This window comes from Miniopterus schreibersii (assembly GCF_964146895.1).
Source record: "Miniopterus schreibersii genome assembly, chromosome: X".
NCBI classification, from domain to species: domain Eukaryota; kingdom Metazoa; phylum Chordata; class Mammalia; order Chiroptera; family Miniopteridae; genus Miniopterus; species Miniopterus schreibersii.
In genome coordinates, this window is record NC_138104.1 from 83,175,189 (window position 1) to 83,201,876 (window position 26,688).

Genomic DNA, 26,688 nt, shown 5'->3' on the forward strand with positions numbered 1-26,688 from the left:
ATAATCATTTCATATTTTAATTGTCATATTTTTAGCTTTAAAACCTGAAAAGGTGAAACTTGTTGCCTGTGGACGGAACCACACCCTAGTTTCAACAGGTATGGTATTCAATCTGTATGACTTCCTGCCCAATTTGAGGAATGAGGTCTCGTTCCAGTACATTTGTGAGTTTGTAAAATTAATAGAATTGATACCTTGGCAACAAACAGTAAGATTAGGATTTTTTAAAATGTAAGTGGTTAGTACACTTGTTTACCTTTGAAAATATGCAAATAGGAGGTAAATGGCTGAAGAAAAAGATTGTTTCCTTGGATTATGTCAAGGGGCAGCACCTCCTTATCCGTGTGCACATCTCAGGGGCTGCTTGTTCCTGTTCTTGCTCTTCCTTATTATTTTCTCAGGTGAGTGGGAGCCATCCGCACCCTCACATCAACCCCTATTGATGTGAGTCAGAACAATTTCTATCAAAATCCAAACAGACTCTCTCTCTCTCTCTCTCTGTGTGTGTGTGTGTGTGTGTGTGTGTGTGTGTGTGTGTGTGTGTGTAGAAGTTGACAAGGTGATTCTTAAGTTTATATGAGAAAGCAAAGGACCTAGAATTGTCAAAACAATTTTGAAAAGAACAAAATTGGAGGACTAGCACTACCTGATTTCAGGACCTACTGCAAAGCTACAGTAATCAAGAGAGTGTGCTATTAGCCAAAAGATAGACAAAAATTAATGGAACATAATCCAGAAATAGATCCACATGAATATGCCCAACTAATGTTTGCCAAAGGTGCCAAGGCAATTCAATGAAGAAAAGGTAGTCTTCTCAACAAATGCTGCTGGAACACTTAGACATACAGGCCTTGGCCATTCAGTCCTTCCTACCTTCTTTCCCTTCCACACAGCTTCTGTCTTTAGGCTATTCTCACTACCTTGGCTGCTCACCTCTCTGCCCTATTCATACTTTTCCCTTGCTGAAATGTCTTTTCTTTCTCAGATTCTTTTAAGATGCAGTATTAGTTTTACTTCTTCCATGGAGCTTTTGGTGACTATTCAACTTTTTACTCATGTGGTTCTCTGAACTATGCTAAGCATTTCACCAACTCTGGTTCACTCCATACATGTAAATTGTGTGGTCTAATTCCATGTGGCCTTGTAGTATCTTCCATTTGAGGGCCAGTCTTGTCTCCTCAATTACATTTCATTTAAAAAAGTCTCAATTTTTACTGATTCGGGCTGATTTTGCCCTCAGTTTCCCCTATTATTTAGTGAGGCTTTAACTTCATGTGCATTTTTATGATGGATATCACTAATTTTTAATATGTATATGTTTCAAAAAATCTTTATTCAGAGCTTATTGGCAATGTTTATTATGTAGGCATGATATACTTCTTATTTAATTAATAAAGTAACTAAAAAATGTTTATAGTGCTTCTGATGAGCCAAATGCTGTTCTAAGAATTTTATAAATGTTAATTAATTTAAACTTTATAACAGCTCTATGAAGTAGGCGCTGTTACTATCCCTGTTTTACAGATGAGGAAAAGGAGACACGGATAGGTTAAGTACAGCTTGCCCAAGGGCTCACAGCTGATAAGCAACTCAGAATTTGCACCCAGGAAATATGGCTCTTGGGTCCTTTCTCCTAAACACAATGCTATATACTGCCTTTCTAGTTAGCTATAAAATTAAAAGAACTATACAACATAGACTTTTTAGGTTTCTAATTATATTCTTCTTGGATTTGCCACATTTTACTTATTTGTTACCTATTAAATCTTAGCTTTAATGGGTATGGAAGTTAAAATTAATGAACCATATATTTTTTAAATAGTTTGATTTAGGTTGTAAACTAATTTGGAAATTCCTCTTTTCTGCTCTGAGTTAATAAAGTCCTGCATGAGTAAGAAAATACATTCCACACATTCTATGCATTTCAGTTGCTACTGGGACTCTGGAATGATTTGTAAAATCTCACAAAAATGTATAGCCTTACTTGTTTTGCTTCATTTTTGACAATGAAATGTAGTTGTGCACCAAATTACAGGATAATATCAGCTCTCAGTTTTCTTCACTATTAATCGAGAAACTCTCTGGTATACACTAGCCTGTTTCAGAAAGATGATGGCTGTAGTATACTGATGTTTTCTTTTCTATGTGCAGAAGGGGGCAAAGTATATGCAGTTGGAGGAAATAATGAAGGCCAGCTAGGACTTGGTGACGCTGAAGATAGAAACACTTTTCATCTAATTGAGTTTTTTACATCCCAGTATCAGCTTAAACAGCTCTCTGCTGGATCTAACACTTCAGCTGCACTAACTGGTGAGACGTTTTTCCATTTCAAGCTGGGGCACATCCCTTTCCTTTAGGCTAGGATATACCAACTCAGTAAACTGAAGACAGCGTTGACATTTTCTTTCATTGATGATGTGTTTTCAGAAGGCATTTAAAATAGAACTTTAAACCTTGACATATGTTACAATTTTATGCTTATTTAGCATTAGATGTCAACATATATTTTGAAGATAATTGTTAAACACAATTTTAGCTATGTTGTCCTTTTATTCATGTGACATTTTAAAATATCTTTATTATATGTTCTGAAAATTATACTTACAGATTTAATGAAGTTGCTATCAGAAACATCATAGTCTGTTTGATATATGTTGTTAAAATACAGTTTGTAATGGTCATAGTATCTCTGCCTCCTTATCAAAAGCCTGTATGAGGAACTTCTTTAAAATTTGGAGCCGAGATAAACCTGGTTCACTGAAGAAGCTGCTGGTGTGCTTCTTTGTCACAGTCTGGAGAACTCTGTAACTTATGGTGTTGCTCTGGCTGTCAGGAGAGCCAGAGTCAGCCCTGAGGCTCCATTCTTCAGTTCTGTCAGCAGTACAGTTAGCATTTTGACATCCTTCTCTTGATTCTTATTTTCAATTTTTCTTTTATTTGCCTTATTATTAAATCACTTCAAAGATTAATTTTTAAATTAATTAAGAGTTAAATAAGTCTTGATGATTTCTTTCTAAAATATGTTCCTCTTCTTTACAGCTACATAGTATTCCATGGTATAAATGTCCCACAGGTTTTTTATCCACTCATCTACTGATGGGCACTTGGGCTGTTTCCAGATCTTAGCTATTGTTCACTGTGCTGCTATGAACATCGGGGTACATATATCCTTTCTGATGAATGTTTCAGGATTCTTAGGATACATTCCTAGGAGTGGAATCACTGGGTCAAACGGCAGCTCCATTTTTAGTTTTTTGAGGAACCTCCATACTGTTTTCCATAGTGGTTGCACAAGTCTGCATTCCCACCAGCAGTGTACTAGGGTTTCCCTTTCTCCACACCCTCGCCAGCACATGTCGTTTGTTGATTTGTTGATGGCAGCCATTCTTACAGGTGTGAAGTGATACCTCATTGTGGTTTTAATTTGCGTCTCCCTGATGATTAGCGACGTTGAGCATTTTCTCATGTGTCTCTTGGCCGTTCGTATGTCCTCTTTGGAGAAGTGTCTACAGTATGGATGGACCTGGAGAATATAATGCTAAGTGAAATAAGCCAGGCAGCGAAAGACAAATATCACATGATCTCACTTATACGTGGAATCTAAAGAACTTAATAAACTGATGAACAGAATAGATTCAATGACATGGAAGCATAGATGAGACTGATGAATGTCAGAGGGATGGAGGAGGGCGGGTGGGTGGAGGGGGAGAGAGTAACCAAAGAATTTGTGTGCATATATGCACAACCCAGGGACCTGGACAGTGGTGGGGAGGGGAACTGGGGAGGGGGAGGGAACGGGGTGGAGCGGGTCATTGGGGAGAAAAAGGGACATCTGTAATATTTTAAACAATAATAAAATTTAAAATAAATTAATTAATTAATTAATAATAATAAAAATAAAATATGTTCCTAGTTTAGCTTTTCCTGACATCAAATCCCTTATCAGAAGGAATGTAAGTTAACCTGTATTTGAGATGCTATGTATGCTAATATATCTCCTGATTCTTTGAAGCTGGATTATATGTTTTCAAGTGTAAATTGAAAAAGTAGTTAGAGAAATATATTTATTTTATTTTTTTCTTTCTTTAAAGTGTCATTTCCACAGTGTTTTCAGAGCCAGGTCTTCTAGGCTTTTTTGACCTGGGACTTGCCCAGGAGATGATGTCCAGTGTGACTCGTGCTGTCATTTAGTTCACTTGTAGGTAGGCTGCTCAAAAGGAAACTATTTTGTGTTTAGAGACATTAAAAAAAGAAAAGGTTATTATAGGAAAGGACATTCTGTCTTTGCTATTAAGATAAAAATTTAAACTAAAATAAATATATATATATATATATATATAAATATTTAAAAAAAAAACGATGAAATGGTTAATCAAAAGGGAAACAGAACTTAAAATTTTGGAAAATTTTCAGCCTATTCATATTGCAAAAAAAAAGAAAAAGAAATAAACGGGCTGTTGGAAATACAATAACTTCATAGACCTGCCACTTTTTAAAAACTTTTTTCCTCCTTGTGTGTTCTTTATAGATGATGGAAAACTTTTTATGTGGGGAGAAAATTCTGAAGGGCAGATTGGCTTAAATAATGTATCTAATGTGTATATTCCTCATGAAGTGACTGTTGGAAAACCTATTGCCTGGATCTCTTGTGGATATTACCATTCAGCTTTTGTAACAAGTAAGACAAAACATTTTGAATTCATGTTATCTCCCATTTTTAAGTTAATAGTTAATAATAAAATGATATAGCATTCTACAGTTCCATAGAAATAATGCCATGATAGTCCATGTAATGAAATAATTTTGGTCTGTTTTATTTTATATATATTTTAAAATATATTTTTATTGATTTCAGAGAGAGGAAGGGAGAGGGAGAGAGATAGAAACATCAATGATGAGAGTCATTGATCAGCTGCCTCCTGCATGCCCCCCTTGCTGGGGATTGAGCCGGCAGCCCGGGCATGTGCCCTGACTGGGAATCGAACCACAATCTCCTGGATCGTAAGTCAGTGCTCAATCGCTGAGCCACACAAGCCGGGCTTGATCCGTTTTAAAACTGTTTCTTCATTTCAATAATGAGAATTTATAATTTCAAACTCTCTCTAACTTGTTAACTTTTTTAAAAAGATATATCTTTATTGATCTTAGAGAGAGGAAAGGAGAGGGAGAGAGAGAGAGATAGAAACAACAATGATGAGAGAGTCATTGATAGGCTGCCTCCTGCATGCCCCCAACTGGGGATCGAGCCTGCAACCTGGGCATGTGCCCTGACCAGGAATCGAATCTCGATCTCCTGGATCCTAGGTTGATGCTCAACTGCTGAGCCACGCCAGCCAGGTAGGGGACCTGAGTTTCAAATGCTGTGGCCAGTTGCTAGCAGGATGTGCATGCAAGACCAGTGTACATAACAAATCAATCACTGACATAAAGAACTCTTCAAGGGCTGTATTCCCTGGGGGGGTTGGTCAGTAGTCAATCATGGTTTTCTTGGAGAAATGCAATTAATAAGCAACAAAACCTGCTATTACCTCTTTCCTCACACAAATGGTGATATGTTCTGTGTCATTCTTTAGATTAGAGTGTATATTTACTAAGGTTTTAAAATTCCTAATTTATAAAACTCAGTTCAGTTCATAGACATGAACAAAATAAATTCTTACTTTCAATAAGTTCATAGTCATAGTGCAGTAAGTATAATAACAGAAGCAGGTCAGCAGTGTTGGTATTGACAAGGCAGTGATTAAATGTAAGGTGCTCCTTGATAAGAGTCTGGAGGAAGTACCATCTAACAGTAAAATCTGTTATCTTAAGACTCATACAACGTATTTACTCACATAAATGAGTTTTCTGAAACAAATTTCATAAGAGCAGTTATTCATTTATTCAACAACTATTCAATAAATGCTCAGTATACTAGACACTGCTAGGTTTTTGGAATACCTTAATGAGCAAAACAAAATCTGTGTTCTTATGGGGGCTTAATGTCTAGTCCTGCTTTATTAAAAGGAAATAGAAGCCAGATAGTCTTTTTTTTATTAAACAGCTAAAATAATTTTCTAGTTGTTTCTTAGTAGTGATGGTTGTGAATTTTTCGTGAAGATTTTGGACTAGAATAATCGAAGGGATAATCTGGCTTTATTTCCTCACCATATAGTAAAAATATCATAATTTAATATCAAATTTATTAAGTTGCCATTTTCTAAATTTTTAATTGAACATGAGAACATGTACTAAAAAGACCAGTATCTTGTCCATATTTATGTCATCATTGATCACTGTTCTTTTCCTTTAATAGTGGAGGGAGAACTGTATACATTTGGAGAACCTGAGTATGGGAAGTTAGGTCTTCCCAAACAGCTACTGATAAATCACAAAGTGCCCCAGCTGGTGCCTGGAATTCCCGAGAAAGTGATCCAAGTAGCTTGTGGTGGAGGGCACACAGTGGTTCTCACAGGTAAATGTGGACCGTATTGCTCTGTTTCTTGCTTTCTTTGGTGGCTAATGAAAAAAAAAATTATATTCCTTTTTTTATTGTGGTAAGATCACTTATCACTTGTTTTACCCTCTTAAGTGATTTTTAATTGTACAATACAGTATTATCTATAGGCACAATGTTGCATGGTGAGTCACTTGAACTTACCTTGCATGGCTGAAACTTTTTTTTTTTTTAATGTATCTTTATTGGTTTCAGAGAGAAGAGAGAGGGAGAGAGAGTTGAAACATCAGTGATGATAGAGTCATCATTGATCGGCTGCCTCCTGCCTGCTCCGGACTGGGGGACTGGTGATCGAGCCCACAACCCAGGCATGTGCCCTGACTGGGAATCAAACCTGGATCTCCTGTATCCTAGGTCAATGCTCAACTGCTGAGCCATGCCCGGCTGGGCAGCAAGGCTGAAACTTTTATACCATTGATTAGCAGCTCTCTTCCCACCCCTCCCAGCTCCTGGCAACCACCACGCTAGTTTCTGCTATTTTAGATAGCTTATATAAATTGACCTTGAGTCTTTTTCTATTAAGATTTTCACCTTTTATTCCTGTATACATTTCTGGCCTATGGAAGAATTTCTTAAGGAGAAAAAAATGAATCTTGTTGAATTGTTTTTGCCTACATAATTGATATTTTCATGGTCTTAACACCTTTAATGGCAGGAAATGACACTGTATTTAGCTCATTTTTCAGGACAAACTGTTTTCCATATGTGTATGGAAATATATATATTTTGCATATATACGTGTATATATATTCCATATTTATCTAAAATTGATACTTTTTCTGAAATATTTTCTTTTGGAGAAGCTCCCTTTTCATGATATTTTCTACAGTCATTGATACTTGTTTTCTTTGTGGCATACACCATGTATAACTTGGTGATTTCTTTATGATTTTTATGTTCTGTTATAGTAATTCATTAAAAAGTGTTAAGATTTTCAGTTTACAGATAATAAAAGAAAGTTAGAACCTTCATAGTAATATTGTTTTGGGCTTCTGAATTTTGTATTTGGTATGACATGACATTTCTCAGGATTCTAGTTAATATATTAAGATATGCTTACTACTTAATAATATGTTTACTAAATTGCTGTTCCTAAATTTGTGAATTATCATTTTTTTAGTTAAAAAGAAATGCACAGTTTCTGAAATCACCGTTAATCTTCAGTAACCATAAGTTAGAAGTATTCTAGACAAGTTTTAAATAATATCCAATTCTCAGATGATATGCTTAATATTGCAAGGTGATGGAGCAATATTTTATCTTTAGATTTTCCTCTCTTACATAGCTTTTCCTTAACTTCTTTTTCTAGCCTCTGTCATGCTTATTAAGCTATGGTTTACTAGAATTACAATTTCCAGATGGAATCTTTTTCAAAGTTAGAAGTAATTTCTTTCAAAGCTTTCACTCTAAATTTAGAAATATATTTTAAAAAATTTATCTTTATTGTTGAAAGTATTACAAATACCCCCCTTTTCCCCCCCATTGATCCCATCCACCCTGCATCCGCCACCCCCCAGGCCTTCACCACACTATTGTCTGTGTCCATGGCTTATGCATATATGCATATAAATTCTTTGATTAATCTCTCCGCACCCACTCCCCCACCCCTGCCTTCCCACTGAGATTCATCAGTCTGTTGCATGCTTCTGTGTCTCTGGATCTATTTTGTTTCTCAGTCTATTTTGTTTTATTAGATTCCACATATGAGTGAGATCATGTAAAACTGAATCAGGAAGAATCAGAAAACCTGAATAGGCTAATAACAAGTGATGACATTGAAGCAGCAATAAAAAAAACTCCCAGCAAACAAAAACCCTTGTCTGGACGGTTTCACTGGGGAGCTTTCTAATTCTTTAAGTTGTAGGGTTAGATAGTTTATTAAAATTTTTCTTGCTTTTTGAGGTAGGCCTGCAGTGCTATGAACTTTCCTCTTAGGACTGCTTTCGCTGTGTCCCATAGATTTTGGGTTGTTGTGTGTTCATTTTCACTTGTTTCCAGGAAGTTTTTTATTTATTTCTTGATCTTATTGGTAACCCATTCCATTGTTTAATAACCTGTTATTTAGCCTCCATGTGTTTGACTGTTTTTGACTGTTTTTACTGTAGTTGATTTCTAATTTCATACCATTGTGATCTGAGATGCTTGATATGATTTCAGTCTTCTTGAACTTGTAGAGATTGGTTTTGTGTCCTAACATATGGTCTATGTTTGAGAGTGACCCATGTGCACTTGAGAGGAATGTATATTATGCAGCTTTGGGGTGTAATGTTCTGTAAATATCAGTTAAATCCATCTGATCTAGTGTGCCATTTAGAGTCACTGTTTCTGTGTTGACTTTTTGTCTGGAAGATCTATCAAGTGAAGTCAGTGAGGTGTTAAAGTCCCCAACTATGACTGTATTGCTGTTGATCTCTCCCTTAAAATCCTTGAGGTTATCATTGATAGGCCTTTCTTTATTGCCATTTAATTCTTTATGCCTGTTTCTCTATTTATTATTATTATTATAGCAGACCCTTTAATATTTCTTGCAATGCTGGTTTTGTGGTGATGAACTCCTTTAGCCTTTTTTTTTTTTTTTTTTTGGTCTGGGAAGCTCTTAATTTCACTATCTATTTCGAATGATAGCTTTGCTGGATAGAGTAGTCTTGGTTTCAGATCCTTGTTTTGCATTACCTTGAATACTTCATACCATTCCCTTCTGGCCTGTAGAGTTTCTGATGAGAAGTCAGTTGACAGCCTTATGGGGGCTCCTTTGTAGGTAACAGGTTGCTTTTCTCTTTCTGCCTTTAATATTCTCTGTCTTAAATTTTTTGCATTTTAATTATGATGTATCTTGTCATGGGCCTCTTTGGATTCTTCTTGCTTGGGACTCTCTGTGCCTCCTGAACTTGTGTTACTTTTTTCTTGACCAGATTAGGGAAGTTTTCTGCCATTATTTCTTTAAACAGATTCTCTAATCCTTGCTTACTTTCGACCTCCTCTGGCATTCCTATGATTCGAAATTTGTTACGTTTCATGTTGTCCCACAGCTCCCTTAGACTGTCCTCCTGTTTTTTAATTGTTTCTTCTTTTTGGATCTCTGAATGATTTTTTTCTACCCAGTCTTCTAATTCACTGATCCAATCCTCAGCTTCCTGTAATCTGCTGTTTATTCCTCCCAATGTATTCTTTATTTCTGCTATGCCATTTTTCATTTCCTTCATAGTTTCCATATCTTTTTTCCTTCTGTTGAGCATCCTTACAATCAGTATTGTGAAGTCTGTATCTGAGTTATTGCTTATCTCCATTTCATTTAGCTCTTTTTCTGGAGACTTCTCTTGTTCTTTCATTTGGGGCTTGGTTTTTTATCTCCCCATTTCGCCTCCCTATTTGGGTTTGTTTTTATGTGTTAGGTAGGCCTGCTAGGACTATCAGTATTTTTGGACGGTCTCTGGTGCAGGCCAATGTCAGACACTGTTTGTGTCTGGCTTTGAGTACCCTATTTGGAGCTATCAACAATCCATGGCTTGAGGTGACCTCTGTTGGGGCTGAGTGTGTTTGGAGAGGACCTAGATGTACACTAAAGTCTGCTTTTTCAGGCCTAGGTCCAGAAGCAGATCAGACAAAGACTCAAAGCACTCTGAAGTCTGCCTATACCTATTTTTGACATTTCTCCATGGACCTGTGCGAGCTTTATTATGAGATAGCCCTGATGAGAAACCTGTGTTCTGGAGCAGTGTGGACAGAAAGGTTAAATATTTAGTCCCAATGAAGAAATGGCCCTGAAGAATATATTGACCATTAGTTTTACTAAGTACTAAATTGAATACCCAACAGTTATAGAATACTTTGCAAGACCTTTAAGGAAAGAAGAGCAAACCATTTGTTCTAAATTATTCCCTTCAGGAAAGGGCTTGAATTAGGTGATTCTATGGGGGTCTTCCCCAGCTTTGATTTTCCTTTTGTCTATAACTCTGATCTTAAAATCTAGTTAGTTATCATTCATTAAAATACTTCAAAGATAATTTAAATTAGTTCATTGCTGATGATTTTTTAAAAAACATAATATTTAAATGTGGGTGTGGTAGATTAGAGAATACAGCTACTTGTTGTAGTGATGGTATGATTCGTTTTTCCTTAGAATCAGAGAAACAATAGACTGCTATTGAGAAAGTGTCAGACTGGAACTTGGAGACAGTAAGGCAGCGTGATAGATGTTATCTTGTATGTCAGTTACTAAAAGACAAGAAAGGCCTGATTATATGATGGGTTCTTCAATTAAATCTGGATCTCAAGAAAAATAAGAACTTAACTTCTACAGATTATGCTTGGACAAACTTAAGATCTCTACAAGGCAACAAGTTACTAGTCATGAAATCAAAATGTATTTTATGAAATTAGAGTAGTATTGACCTGAAGCGAACTAAGAAATCTGTTTTTCTGCTATAGTATTATTTATTGACATTGAATTACGTTGTTAAATGTTACAAAGGTGATATGACCAAAAATTATATTAGTTGTTATATGTAATATTCTTAAATGAAAGAGTTTTTTGTTTTTATTTTTATTTTTATAATTCTGTACCTTGTCGTTTTTCTTCTTCCTTCATCACTGAAAAATGTATACCTAAGTATTGGGTATTGTATGGGCATTCTTTCAGAGATACTTAACCTTCATTGTGAAAGGTTGAATATCAGCTTTTCTAGATCTAATGTTGACAGTGTCCACTTCCCTCAAACCTTTTCTTGTATTTTCCCCTTCCCTTTCAGAGAAAGCTGTGTACACCTTTGGGCTGGGACAGTTTGGCCAGCTGGGTCTTGGCACTTTTGTGTTTGAAACTGCGGAACCAAAAATCATTGAATCTGTTAAGGACCACAAAATAACTTATATTTCCTGTGGAGAAAATCATACAGCTTTGATAACAGGTAAGATCAGATTTCTGGTATATATTTATAGAACTGGGTATATTTTATTACAAAATAAATACCATATGGAATTAATGTATCTAACTTAAACAAAGGAATTAGTAACAGAAATTGAATTCCTTGTTTAATATGCCAGAATATAAAGTTGTAAACTCCTTTTAGAGTTTAATTCAGTTTAATTTCAATGTAAATGATTGAAAGATTTAGAACTTCAGAATATGTCAACAGTGTCAGAGATAAGACCATAGCATTATACTTTGGCAGAAAGCTGGAATTGTTTTGAAATTGTATTAGCCTGGAGGTTCTTAACTCTTCTCAGGCCAGAGGGAAAAGTCTTACAAGAAAAAACTTATTTTGTGTGTATCCACATACCTATTACTATTATTATTATTTTAATTTTTATTAAATTTGGGGGGTGAAATTGATTAATAAAATTATGTGGGTTTCAGGTGTATAATTTATATTTCCCAGCTCTGTTCACTAGAAAAAAACTTATTTTAAATAAACTCACAAATTAAATAGAGCCAGAGACATGAAAGCATGCAACAGACTGAGGATTCTCAGAGGGAAGGAGGAGGCTGCAAGAGGTTAGCCAAAGAATTTATATGCGTACATGCATAACCCATGGACACAGATAATAGTGAGGTGAATCCTAGGGAAGGGGTGGAGTGGGAAGGAAAAGGTCAATGGGGGGAAAAATGGGGACATCTGTAATACTTTCAACAATAAAGATAAATTTAAAAAGTAAAATAAAATGGGAGTAAAAAAACAACAACATTCTCCCTGTTCAGTCTGAAAGAGCTACATTCAGACTGAGTAAATTCTTTTTTTATCTTTATTTTTGAGAGTATCCTGTAAAACTTTCCCCTCTTTTCCCATATTGCCCCCCTCCACCTGATTCCCACCCCAGCCCAGGCCTTTACCGCACTATTGTCTGTGACCATGGGCAATGCGTATATGCATATAAATTCTTTGGTTAATCTCTTCCCACTCCCCCTTCCCCTTCCCTCTGAGATTTGTCAATCTGTTCCATGCTCCCATGCCTCTGGATCTATTTAGTTTATCAGTTTATTGTGTTCATTAGGTCCCATATATAAGTGAGATCATGTGATATTTGTGTTTCTCTGACTTATTTCACTTAGCATAATAATCTCCAGGTGCTTCCATACTGTCTCAAAGGGTACGAGATTCTTCTTTTTTACAGCTGCATAGTATCCCGTCGTGTAAATGTCCCACAGCTTTTTTATCCACTCATCTACTGATGGGCACTTGGGCTGTTTCCAGATCCTAGCTATTGTAAATAGTACTGCTATGAACATAGGGGTACATATATTCTTTCTGATTGTTGTTTTGGGATTCTTAGGATATATTCCTAGAAGTGCATGATCACTGGGTCAAATGGAAATTCCATTTTTAATTTTTTGAGGAAACTCCACACTGTGTTCCCTAGCGGCTGTACCAGTCTGCATTTCCACCAGGAAGGTACTAGGGTTCCTTTTTCTCCACATCCTTGCCAGTAAATTCTTATGATGCTTTTGCTACTAGGAGGCATTTTCAGGAGTGACCCTTTCCTACTTGCTCCACAGTGATAGAGAGAAAGGCGCCTCCAAGATGATTAAGTGAATACCTGCATCCTTTAGATCTTCTTCCACTCTGTACTTTCTTCTTTATCCAGGGAGATGCTACATTGGGCCGACTTATCAACTTCAGAAACTAGGTGCTGCTAATGTAGGACTCAATAAAGATCCTTCCCTAAAATGACTAACTTAGTTACTTATAGGTAGTTGATATACTCCACAATTTTAATTGCTTTAGAACAAAAGGCTCTGTAATTTCACTACTTCCAGCTCACATTTCTATCTAAAAATGAAGTAAAGCATTAAAAAGTTAGAAATCATATAGTATTTTAGAATAATTCAGATATCAGTATTTCTACATTTTTTTCCTTTCAAAAAAGCTACTGCTACAAGTGGAGCTCATCTAATGGTGTCTGGTTAGGGGAACTAGGAGTCAGTAAATACGAGGTACTACCATTCACTGTCTTTTCTTCCCCAACGAACCTTTCAAAGAGACCTACCTGCCCATTTTCAAGTGTTGATCTTTGTTAATATAGCATGAAATAGAATATGTATATACAATGTAGAGAATCACCATTCATAGTCCTAGGATTGTTGTTGATATGTATATATTCCTTACTGCAGGATCTTAATCTTAGTTTCTCTGCCCTTACTGCCATTTTTCATCAATTCTAAATTGCCATTGATGGTAAATACACACATTATGAATCATCTAACATACAATGAGATTACTTGGTTAAACTTTCACAATACCTTTCCTCCTGATGAAAGAAGTTATAGCACAAATGATTGAACATTAACTTTGTTTGCCTTTTTGCTCATGACTCCTCCCCAGGGCACATGTGTTATAAATATTTTTTTCTCCAGGATTAATGAGAGGTATGTAGTGAGTTCCCAGTTCCGCATTATAGCCAGTGGCTTATGTTTTAAAAAGCTCTTTGAGGTTGGAAGTGGATTCAGGCAGCTTGGATCAGAGTTTATTTTTTTCCTGGCTAAAGGTAATCAAATTAAAAGGGCAAACCTTAAAAAATATTTTGGATAAAGAAATCAGGGTCAAAGGAAAGATGAGGAAGGCAAAAAGATGATAAGGAATATATATAAAGAAAGGAAATAAATAATAGTAAGAATTATGAATGTAAATTTAGAGTCTAAACACTGGTTATTGCTGATATGCAGGGAATCTATTTATTTTTGTATATTTTTGAACTTCCAACTTGACTGAATTATGTTATTTCTAGTCATTTTTCAGTCAGTTCTCTTGGATTTTCTTAGTATGCAATTTTACTTTGCCATCTTAACCTAGAAGTCCCTAATGTGATCTTATTATTCTAGAGCTTAAAACCATTCATTGAGCTTATTATTGCCCTTAGGATAGAGTTCAGAAATTCTTAAGATGAACTAATAGGATCCTCTGTGTTGTGGTTCTTTCTTACCTTTTCATCTCATACCACTCTCCCTTTGTGCTACAGGTGCTTTGGTTGCCTTTCAGCTTCTTGGCTATGCTGTTTTTTCCTTTTTAAAATTTATTTTATTTTTATTTATTTATTTTTATTGTTCAAAATATTACAGATGTACTTTTTTCTTCCCATTGACCCATTCCACCCCTCCCCTTGCCCCTCCCCAGTACCTCACCACACCATTGTCTGTGTCCTTGGGTTTTGCATAAATGCATATAAATTCTTTGGTTAATTTCCTCCCCCACCCAGCCCCCTTCCTTCCCTCTGAAATTCGTCAGTCTGATCCATACTTCCATGTCATTGAATCTATTTTGTTCATCAGTTTATTAAGTTCTTTAGATTCGACATATAAGTGAGATCATGTGATGTCTGTCTTTCTCTGCCTGACTTATTTCACTTAGCATAATATTCTCCAGGTCCATCCATGCTGTCATAAAGGGTACGAGATCCTTCTTCTTTACAGCTGCATAGTATTCCATGGTATAAATGTCCCACAGCTTTTTTATCCACTCATCTACTGATGGGCACTTGGGCTGTTTCCAGATCTTAGCTATTGTAAATTGTGCTGCTGTGAACATAGGGGTGCATATATTCTTTCTGATTGTTTCAGGATTCTTAGGATATATTCCTAGAAGTGGGATCACTGGGTCAAAAGGAAGTTCCATTTTTAATTTTGATTTAGAGCCTTTATACTGTTGACTCTGCCTGGAAGATTCTCTGCTCCCTTCTTCTTGCAGCTAAACTCTATGCTCCAGTTTGAAAGCCTTCCCTAATCCCCAGACTAATGGGAGATCCCCCTCCTCTGCACCCATACTGGCACCTTTTCCTTTACTTTTGCTTCCATGGCACTTACCCCACTTGAGATGGAGGTTATGAAGTAAGGGCTTGAGGAGTGAAGGTTCAGAATAGCTACTATGGCAGTGAGAGAAGCAACAAGGTTACTTCATCATTGTGGGCCCACCTATATAGGGGACACCCAGTATTGGTATAGGGATCAGTCGACATGGTTGGTTTATGGGATTTCTATCAGCAGCATTCCACAGTCCAAGAGCAGAACTAGTAAAAGAGATGGCTGGATTGATCTAAGCAGTAGTTTTCCACAAATGGTGATTTTGTCCCCCTAGGGGCACATGGCAATGTCTAGAGACATTTTTGATTGTCACAACTGCAGAGGTGGGGTATTCTATGGGCATTTCGTAAGTAGAGGTCAGGGATGCTGCTAAGCATCCTACAGTGCATAGGACAAACCCACACAATCAAGAATTATCCTGCCCTAAATGTTAGCAGTGCCAAGGTTGAGAAACCCTGATCTTGTCAATGAACTGAGGAAAAAAGAAAATAGATTGTATTGGGATGTAGGGGGTCAGAATACAAAATCTCCTTCCTCTTGAGAAGATGGTGTCTATCATGAAATCTCATGCTGGATTGCTGCTGCTCACACAACTGGGTTTTAACTTCATAAACCCCCAAGGGCTTAGTGATTTATTCTCAGAGTATCTATTGTCTAATGTTATATGTAGGACCACAGAGACCATAGACAGTATGGAAACATCAGTGGATCAGGATAAATTCAATGCAGAATGTGAGGGGAAAATTAAAATTGCAATGCAAATTAATATATTAGTCTATCTACAAATATATTCATACAAATAACACTTAAATAACTCTTCTTTGCATTTTAGATATAGGCCGTATGTATACTTTTGGAGATGGTCGATATGGAAAATTAGGACTTGGAATGGAGAATTTTACCAATCAGTTTGTTCCTACTTTGTGCCCTAATTTTTTGAGATTTAGAGTTTATTTGGTAAGGGTACTGCATTTTGCTGTTTCTATTTTCATATTCCTTTATTTGAGCCTTTTAGTATTTTATAGAAAATAATTACTTTTATGTTTATATGAAAGAATATCATGGCTATATCTAATAAATATATTTGTTTCCTAAATAAGCAAATGTCAGACATCATGTCACTGATTGATAATTTCCTTCCTTCCTTCCTTCCTTCCTTCCTTCCTTCCTTCCTTCCTTCCTTCCTTCCTTCCTTCCTTCCTTCCCTCCTTCCCTCCTTCCCTCCTTCCCTCCTTCCCTCCTTCCCTCCTTCCCTCCTTCCCTCCTTCCCTCCTTCCCTCCTTCCCTCCTTCCCTCCTTCCCTCCTTCCCTCCTTCCCTCCTTCCCCCTTCCCCCTTCCCCCTTCCCCCTTCCCCCTTCCCCCTTCCCCCTTCCTCCTCTCTCTCTCTCTCTCTCTCTCTCTCTCTCTCTCTCTCTTTTCTTTTTATTATTTTTTTAAATCCTTACACAAGGATATTTTTTCCATTGCTTTTCAGAGAGAGTGGAAAGGGGAGAGAGAAAGAGACACAGAGAAAGAGAGACAGAGAGACAAAGACATAAATTGGTTGCCTCCCACATATACCCTGACCAGGGCCAGGGATCCAGCCTGCAACGGAGGTACGTGCCCTTGGCCAGGATCAGACCTGGGACCCTTCAGTCTGCAGGCCAATGCTCTAACCACTGAGCAAAACTGGCTAAGTCTAATTTTCCTCCTTTACCATCTTCCTTTTTGCCCTAGTCTTGACTCTTCTATTTTATTTTCATATGTCTCTTTAAAGCCAGGATTGTGCCATACCTAAAAGCTTTGTGACTACTATAGCTTCAGCAGGGTACCTTACTCATAGTAGTCATCTATAAATATTTGTTGAATTAGATATTACTAAGACTCAAATTCTGCACAAGAGAAAATCTGATAATTAATAGTTTTGAAAGCATGTTTTGTTGGCTAACTGTTATTTGGATAAGAAGGTATTGTTTCCGTATTATCATCAGCAGGCATTTTGTATCTGTTGTTTCTAAAACTTTTGCCAATTAAGAACTACAGACTTGAAAATTCTGTTTCTTGAGTGATGATTATATCATTTGAAATTTGTTCTCCAAAAACTCTGTGCCTTATACTATAGAATATTTCCATTCTTTAATTTGATACCCACTTAATGAACCCCTGCTCTGAACAAGATACTGACTATGAATAGTACAAAGCATATAGTGATGAAGAAAAGAATCAAATCCTCATTTACTAAGCTTATAGTCTTATAGAGAAGATCATTTTTTAAAGTGTTATAAAAATATATAAATTTTAACTTTGAAAATATTATAAAGGAAAGGTTCAGATTATGCTACCATGTACACTATAAAGTTGCTAAATATATATATATTTCAAATACTACACAGTGGGTTTTTAAGGACTTTATTGGAAATCAGTTATTTCTCAAAATTCTTTGAATGTTGATTTTATTTTTCATTGTTCCATCATTGTGCATGCTTGCATTTTGTTTTAAGGACTTTTAAAAAATGTTCATATAGAGAAAAAGGCTTGGAGACAGAATTAGCCCAAGAGACTGATTTATTCTTGGATTACCTTTTTCCAAGTAGAATTTCTCTGAGTAATTTTTTCAAGTAATTAACGTGTTGCTCTCAGATTAAAATAACATTTTCTAACTTGTAAGGAGAATTGTAACATTACATTTCGTTTATTTCTCTATACTATATCAAATAGTTTTTTCTCTATTTGGTATCAAATTGGAAGTAAAATGGTGTGTTAAACTTGTTCTAATCTTCAATCATAGTGTTTAAAGAATATGTGTTTGACCCTTGAACAACTCAGAGGTTACGGGCGCTGAACCCACAAATTAGAAAACCCATGTATAACTTTTGACTTCCCAAAAACTTAACTACAATCATCCTCTGGTATCCGCAGGGGATTGGTTCCAGTACCTGTCACAGATACCAAAATCCACAAATATTCAAGTACCTTATATAAAATGGCTATAACAATGCATGCAGTTGGCCCTCTCCATCTTCAGATTCCTAGCTGTGGATCAGAAATACTGTTTTCAATCCCCAATTGGTTGAATCCATGGATGTGAAACCCAGGGATATGGAGGGCCAACTGTCAATGTATACATACTGTTTTAATGTCTATTTATTTTAAAAAATCAACATAGAAGTGGACCTGTGTAGTTCAAACCTGTGTTGTTCAAGGGTGAACTGTATATTATAATTCATATATATGTATGTGTATATGTGTGTGTGTGTGTGTATGTATGTCTGTAGATATTCAGTATAGTCGTCTACTAAAAGTAAATGTTTTGTAGCTAAAAACTGTTAAAAACTTATTTGTGTTAGAAACCAGTGTCAATTAATTTATCTGTGGATTTATACTGCAGGTTGCCTGTGGTGGATGTCACATGGTAGTTTTTGCCACTCCACGACTTGTTCTAGAAAGAATTGAACTTGGGGAAATTAGTGATTCCTGCATACCTGAAGCAACTTCTTTGCCCATCAGCGACCTGACCTCAGGAAATGTACTGCATAGGACTTTATCAGCACGAGTGCGTCGAAGAGAGAGGGTACACTTGTGGCGTAATCTATGTAATAGTATTTTCTAGTACTGCAAAGAAAACTAGAAGAAAAAAATCCATTTTTTAATCTATGAAGGGTCTTGTTAGATACAGTTACTAAATAAAATTATTAGAGTTGAGGGCTTATAAGCTTTTAAAGGGAACTCAGTTAAGCTGTTAAACATATAAATTAGAAAATTCAAATAATTCTGAATAACCTTGGCTTATAGACAGTGATACTTATCACTCTCTTAATCACCTCAGATTGAATACTGTGTTGTTTTCTCAACTGTATGTGGATTGACTTTTACTTTGCTTTTATCTTCTAGTTATACCTCATGAGCAGTGGAAGGTTATAACCTGTAAACAATGAAACATGGAAATCAAAGAATCAGGACTTCAGTTTGAGAGAGGGGATATTTTTTCTCAATTAAATTTAAAGTGTCTTATTCTGGGTTTTAAAATTATTTCAATGATAGTATTATTTTTAAAAAATTAAAATGCCAAATAATTTTTACAGCAGACATTCCTTTTTAAAAAAATTTGTTTAAGTTGCAAAATGTATTCCTTTTGAGGTAAAAGGTTAAGTTTGACCTTTTTTTAGGGTTAGATCTTTTTAATGTTTTTATTGATTTTAGAGAGGGAGGAAGGGAGAGAGATAGAAACAGCATATGTAGATCGGCTGCCTCCTGCATGCTTCCTACTTGGGATAGAGCCTGCAACCTGGGCTTGTCCCTGACCAGGAATTGATCCAGTGACCTCTTGGTTAACGGGTCAAAGCTCAACCCCTGAGCAACACCAGCTGGGCAAGTTTGACTTTTTGTTATGAAAAAGTATCTATGGAAAGATTGAGAAATATCCCGTAAGCATTTTGTAGTTGTTGTTTATGTCTCATGAGTAATTTTTTGTTTCTTAATAAAGGCAGAGAAAACAAACATACTTTTCCTCATCATGTGAAAAACAGGCTTTCATATTAACAATTTAGAGCAACTTTGACACAGGGGCAAAAGAACAGAACAGTTTTGAGCCATTGGGGATTATATAAAGTGAATGGTGTGGGATGTTGGCCAACTTTGAACTCTTTCTCTTAAATATTTTTAGCAACAACAGGGTATTTGATGTCTGTATTAAATATATAACATCATTTAACAGTTTATTTAACTTCTTATTTTAAAGGAGAGATCCCCAGATTCTCTTCAAATGACACAGTCGCTACCTCCAATTAGAGGGACTCTTGGTTCACCTGTTGATTTTTCCCCAAGTTCAGTTCCTTTTTGTGTATCTACAAGTAATCTGCTAGAGAAAATTATGACTGAAAGGGAGGACCCCATGAAGCTCATGGAACCAGGTAATATTTGATAGATACTCTGCCTGATCTCAGAAAAAATATACATTTTATTCCTGTTTTCATGTTAACCCCAAGATGTTTTCTCTAGTTAAATTGTTTTCTTTCTAAAGATTGACATCTCTTATTTGAACTCAAATCCTAGAATGCTCTTACAAATAGCAAGCAATGTTTAGCATACGTAGTACCTTAGCTTACATTATCTCGTTTAAACCCTGAAGCAACTCCATGAATTAGGAAGGAGTTATATTCTTTATTTTTATAGATGAGAAAAGCAAGGCTTGAAGAGATTGAGTGTCTTGTCCAAGGTTGCTCAGCTTATAAATGAAGTGAATGGGTTTGAATGCAGGTCTTCTGGACCTATGTGAGGTTCTGCATTTGGCCAGTATAGCATAGTGGTTAAGAGCCTGTTGTATGGAGTTAAATTGATCTGGGACCAGATGACAGCACTGACATTTATTAACTATGTGACTGACTTCAGAAAAGTTGCTTAATTTTTCTAAATATCAGTTTCCCTATCTTTGAAATGAGTTTAATAATACCTACTTTAGAGAGTGATTGTGACAGTTAAATAAGGCATATAAAATACTTAGCATTGAGCCTTGTATCTAGGAACCCCTTAGTAAATATATTCATGGCTATTATTAATACCTCTACCTTACTACTTATTAGATATAGCTTTCATGTTTTAAATTGTAACTCCATCTCTTAAATTATTATACACCTCTTCTTAATAATTTTGTTTACAGACATTTGTGTATCTTAGGAGTATGTATATGTTACTTTAGGGCATGTGCTTGGATGATAGGGGCAGGACAAAAAGCCAAGACCAGGAGATCAGAGTAAGCAGTAGCATTGGAATTAAGAAGATAATCTGAGCATCAGGGATTAAGGACTATGGCACAGATAAATTTTTAGTATTTTAGGGATCAGGAACCTTAACAGAAAGTTGAGGTAATAAAAGATCAGGAATTCAGGTAAGATTTGTGAGCCATGGTAATGGGATATTATCTAAATCTAGGACCTTGATAATGATCCGGTTTCCCACATCTCACCCAGAACTTTTGGATGTTTCTTTTCAAGATTAAAAAAAAAAATCACTGACACTCTTTAGTCCTGTACACAAGAAAAGTAGATTCTGACAAGTGTGGACAAGGAAAAGAGAAGTTTATGGTTTGGGGAAGTTGTTTCCCATTTTAAGATTTGAATGTGAAGATATATAGAATTTTGTAGCTAGATCAAAAGGAAAAGCCATTCCTCATCTTTTTGTGACTGTTTGCTAAAACTGTCATAATGAAAAGTATTTTGAAAGTTGTATCCAACATATACGACTTTTTCTTAGTTATTTGCAGACTTCAGTGTTTATCATAGAGGAAAGGTGGTCATGGAAGACCTTGTTGAGAAGGTGACAATTAAGGTAAAACAAAGGATAGGAAAGATAGCCACACAAAGAGAAATGGTATTTGTATTCCAGGCAAAGAAAATAATATACATAAAGATTCAGCGGCAGTTATAAGGAAAGGAAAGATAGCCATTGGGGCTAGAGAATGAGGTTTAAAGGCAGGACAAAATGATGTTGGAGAAAGACAGTGACAAATTGTTCATGGTTTTATATGCCATGACAAGCCAATTTTATTTGAGTGTTTTTTTTAAGTTCAATTGAAAGTCATTAAAGGATTTTAAATAGTAAAGTGAGGTGTTCCGATCCAATTTAATTTTAAGAGGATCACTTGCTTCTGTGTGAACTGTAGGGCAGCCAGAGTGGAGGTAGGAAGAATACTTAGGTGCTTTTTGTAAGAGATAATGATGTATGGACCAAGGTGTTTACAGTAGAGATGAAGAGAAGGGGGCAGATTGAAAGTACCTGTTAATGGATTACATATAGATGTGAAGGAAAGGGAAGAGTCAAGGATGATTCCTAGACAGGAGGGTGGTTGACAAGTTTGAATGGAAAAATTAAAATTGAGCTTGAGATATCTGTGAGACATCCAAGCAAAAATATCAAGCAGGCAGTTGGAAATGCAAGCCTAAAATTCAGGAAAGAGGTCTGGGCTAGAGATACAAATTTGGAAACCATCAACATAGAATGGATTTACAACCCATGAAAGTTGGTGAAATCACCTGTTAGAGGGTAGAGTAGGAAGAGAAGAGAGGCCAGGGTTTAGTCCTGAGGACATCTAACACTTAGAGGGTAGAGGAGGAATAGCCAGCAAAGAAGCCTTCCTCAGCCTACTCAGCCTGTTGGGTAGGAGGAGGGAAATTAGGATAGAGTAAGGTCATGAATTCAAAGTACTGTGCAAAAGTCAAGGAAACAGAGCTCAAAGGAATATCCCATGGACTTAATGTCATGGAGATTACTGGTAGTCTTGACAAGAGTAGTTCCAGGGAAAGATCAGGGCAGAATCCAGAATGTTAAGAATTGAGGTATGAATGAGAAATGAAGAAGTGAAGTGTAGATAGGGTGTGTAGATAAATTCTTTTGCATATTTGAGTAATGAAGAGGAGCAAAGGAGTGGACTGGCAGCTAGAAGGAGATGTGGGGTCAATGGGAAATATTAGAGCATCTTCGTGTGCTAATGGACATAAGCCAGTAGTCCCAGAGAGATTGGTAGCACATGAGAGAGAGGGTATAACCAAAGGTGCAGAGCTCCTGAGAAGACAGGAGGGACTGACATTCAGAACAGCCTTTGGTAAGAAGAAAGACATCCTACATTTTAATAGGAAAATATAGGTAAATGTGTACATTTTCTGGTGAGAAGATAAAGTCGATCAGGTCTGATGAGTTCTAGTTTCTCAGTCAAGTATAAGGCAAGGCCATGAGCTCAAATGACCTACTGTTGATTTTTCAGACCCATTCTCTGCCCTCCAGTCTATCTTCTTGGCACTTTATATATTAATCTTCCTCAGTTGCAGTTTAGTTCCTTTCTGTTCTAGTGTGTTGAAAAGTTCCCTAATATTTTTTAAAATAAGTGTAAATTTTCCCATATGACTCCCACCTGCTTTTCTAGATTCATCTCTCAATTGTCTTTTTCTATAACCATAATTGAGGTCACAAGTCTACAAACTATAGCCCATGACCCAAATCTGGACAGCTCCGTTTTTGTAAAGTTTTATTGGAACTCAGTCATGTCCATTCCTTTAATGTATTGTTTATGGCTGCTTTCACACTACTGTGGCAGAGTTTGATTAGTTAGGACAGAGACTGTATGGCTACAAAACCTAAAATGTTTACTTTATGGCCTTTTACAGAAGTTTGCCAACCCTTGATTTTGATCAAACTGATCTCTTTACAGTCAAACTCAGTGGAAAGGCAGACCTGAGATTGACACTTGGTTCCAAAAGGGTCACTGAACCTTAATTTATTCATTTGTGAAATGGACATATAATACTTACCTCTCTTGTTGTCAAGAAATTAACCCAACATATATAAAAACATATGTTCCCAGCACATGGTAACCCTTTAATACAAGCATCTCTGCTTCTGTTAGCACTAGGCTTCATTTTCTTCCTTGTCCACCTTCATCTCTGTCTCTCACAGTTCTACTCACCATTCTCTGTACCTCCTTAGTGAAACATTTCCTGATTCCCAACATTCAGATGTGATTTCTCATTCCCCTATGTCATATATTTTATATTCCCTTCTAAACTACAGGTTCATTAAGTATGGGGTCAGGTGGGTACTTGAAATATTGGGGGAGGGCACTTTGTAAAGTATATGATCGTCTAACCACTATGCTGTACACTTGAAATTAATACAGAATAATATTGAATGTAAACTGTAATTGAAAAATTAAAAGTATAGCACTCCCCAAAAAAGAATAGTTAAGTTGATATCTTCTGCATATTACTGCACATGGAACAAACACAAACTGATTATTTAATCATTGGAATTGAATGAATTTACAAGAGAGATCAGTGTGGACTGGCATTTTTAGTGAAGACTTCATTAAGGAGCTCCTCTCAAATAAATATACAAGTGCTAAATGGAGGTATAATAATTGAGAAAGTTGTAAGATAAAGATAATTAAAACTTATAATTTCTATTTATGATATAATAACCTTGCAGTTTTCCATGAAATTTTCTGGGTGCTTGTACTAGTTATCTGTTGCTACATAACAAATGACCCTAAAACTGACAGGGTTAAATCAACAAATATTTATTATTTTACACAGTTTCTGAGGATTAGGAATCCAGGAGCAGCCTAGCTGAGTAGTTCTGGCTCAGGGCATTTCATGAAGTTGCAGACAGGCTGTAAGATGGGGCTGCAGTCATCTGAAGGCTGGACTGGGCCTGGAGGATCCTTTTCCATGCTCACTCATATGGCCATTGTCAGGGGGCTTCACTCCCTCAGCACATGGGCTTCTCCCTAGGGATGTTCACAACATGGCTTCCCCCAGAGCAAGTGATTCAAGAAAGAGAGAGAACATGTGGGACCAAGACACAAACCACAATAACATCACAATTATGTCAGCTTTATTTTATTGCCCATACATACCAATCTGGTCAAATGTGGAAAGAAACTACACTGGGTTATACATACCAGGAGGATGTGGGTCATTGGGTCCCTTTTTGTGGACTGGCTCCTACAGTGCTTGATACCTGGGTAGTATTTATTCCAAAGGAATAGTGTTTTCCTGTTCATATGAATGAAGCATTTATCTCATCAGTGTCAAAATCTTCAAATTTTCAAAAATAAATTTTATAACCTGTTATCACTGTGAATGAATGCTGTTCAATTCCCTTAACATGTGGTTAAAGGACCGTCAATAAAATTATATCTGCACTTTATATTACAGAATAATTTCTGTTTATTGTCCAGCTGCCTTTCACTTTTCCTTTGAAATCTGTTTTTCTCTTTTCCCTTTTAATCATTCAGATTATTTTCAAGATAAAATGACCAAAGCGAAGGATACAGACAGTTCTTCATCAGCAGATTCAAAAAGCCTTGGAGAAACTACTGATGTCTTAAATATGGTAATGGTTTTCTTATTTATGTATCTAGCTATAAGTTTGAATTTTAGTTCATCAAGTATTTGTATGTATGTGTGTACTTCCTATACTGTTACATGCATAGAATTCTTTTTATTTTGGTTTCATTTTGTTATTTTTAAATCAGGCTTATTGAGGTATAGGATACATGCAATAAAATTAATTCCAACCCTCACATTATAAGTATGCAATTGTGAGTTGATTACATTACTATCTGAACTGTTTTGCATTATTTATGTATATTTTTAGAATGTATAAATATATAATTATGTATATGTATATGTGTAGTCTTTATTATTTTTAGAACATTTACTTTTTTTTATTTATTTCAGACACATATGATGAGCCTAAATTCCAATGAAAAGTCTTTAAAATTATCACCAATTCAAAAACAAAAGGTATAATATACAGAGTTATTTTTATTATGGCGGGTAAGAACAGTTGACATTTTTTCTCTTTGAAAGGTTTCTGGAAGAACATAAGAAAGGTAAGCATTCACTTCAGAATTGAAAGGACAAGAATACAATGTAGATCGCCTCAATTTTGGCTTGTTCTGTTGGTGTGTATTTTCTATGATGCAACAAGATTAACAGAATTCCAATGCTGAAATTTGCTCTTTGCAGTCACTTAAAAAGTTGGAATAGCCATAGTTTCTTGTCATTAAGACCAAAGATTATTGTTGTAGTTTTTAAGCATTGGAAGAGCCTACTGTTTATCAGAGTGGCTCTCAGACTTTACTTGAGTATTACTTTGGATGAGTAACTGTGCTGACCTTACAGAATTATATTAACATCTTTTCTAGCTGTAAAATTTTGTAGTTTTAGTAAAAATATTTAATAATTGCTTTTCCAATGTTTGGAACGGGTCTTAGTTTATCAAGGAATTGGTTGCATAAAAACAAGGTTATACATTTGGACATTAGTCAGAAACTGTGCATGATTGATAAAAACAGACCTATAATGAATAACAAATGAATAGCAAGAGGAAGGAATAGTCTGGTTTTTACACGCTGGAGAGATAAAGTCCTCCCCTAAAATCCTTTGCTTTTCCTAGTTCTAAGGATCAGTGGGCTGAAAGGAGTTTGGGGATTAGAAGAATAAATTGGAGAAATGTAAATTGAAGGAAGGCTATAGAAAACATTTAATTTATATTTCTATTGCCTTTTACACATTAAGCTAAAAATTGTTAAAATGAAAGTAACTGAAATGCAAGAGAATCTTGTTAAATTATAAAAATTTAATGTCAATCCTTATTAGTCTTTACTGAGAGAGGTATGGTGAATCACAGCATTTTTTTTTTTTTAATATGGGAGGGCTGTTCTAACACAGTTGTGGAAGCTTGGTGAATGTTGACTGAGTATTGACTTCCAAGCAGACAGCTTTTCTGTGTCTTTCCTTCCTCGTGTCTTAGACTTTGGGCTCTGCCTCTTCTATGCTGCTTTATTGCACTGGGAAAATAAAGGCACACACATTTAGGAATCATTCCTGGCACCTGGGCCTTTGTCTATCTTAGGGCTTATGAAAGAAT

The 26,688-nt window shown here is 36.0% G+C and overlaps 1 protein-coding gene across 5 annotated transcripts in view; it reads left to right on the forward strand.

The window, feature by feature from the left end:
* The window catches only part of RPGR (retinitis pigmentosa GTPase regulator), a 51,243-nt gene that overhangs the window by 4,111 nt on the left and 20,444 nt on the right, over positions 1 to 26,688 (forward strand). For 2 of the 5 annotated variants that reach the window (XM_081125762.1, XM_081125766.1), the window contains exons 4-13: positions 36 to 98; positions 2,152 to 2,310; positions 4,529 to 4,678; positions 6,296 to 6,454; positions 11,245 to 11,400; positions 16,117 to 16,241; positions 18,653 to 18,835; positions 20,003 to 20,174; positions 25,049 to 25,146; positions 25,494 to 25,559. In XM_081125762.1, coding sequence (XP_080981888.1) covers positions 36 to 98; positions 2,152 to 2,310; positions 4,529 to 4,678; positions 6,296 to 6,454; positions 11,245 to 11,400; positions 16,117 to 16,241; positions 18,653 to 18,835; positions 20,003 to 20,174; positions 25,049 to 25,146; positions 25,494 to 25,559 — 1,331 coding nt within the window. The remainder of the gene's footprint in view (positions 1 to 35; positions 99 to 2,151; positions 2,311 to 4,528; positions 4,679 to 6,295; positions 6,455 to 11,244; positions 11,401 to 16,116; positions 16,242 to 18,652; positions 18,836 to 20,002; positions 20,175 to 25,048; positions 25,147 to 25,493; positions 25,560 to 26,688) is intronic. The other 3 variants (XM_081125763.1, XM_081125765.1, XM_081125764.1) reach the window with 3 other exon arrangements.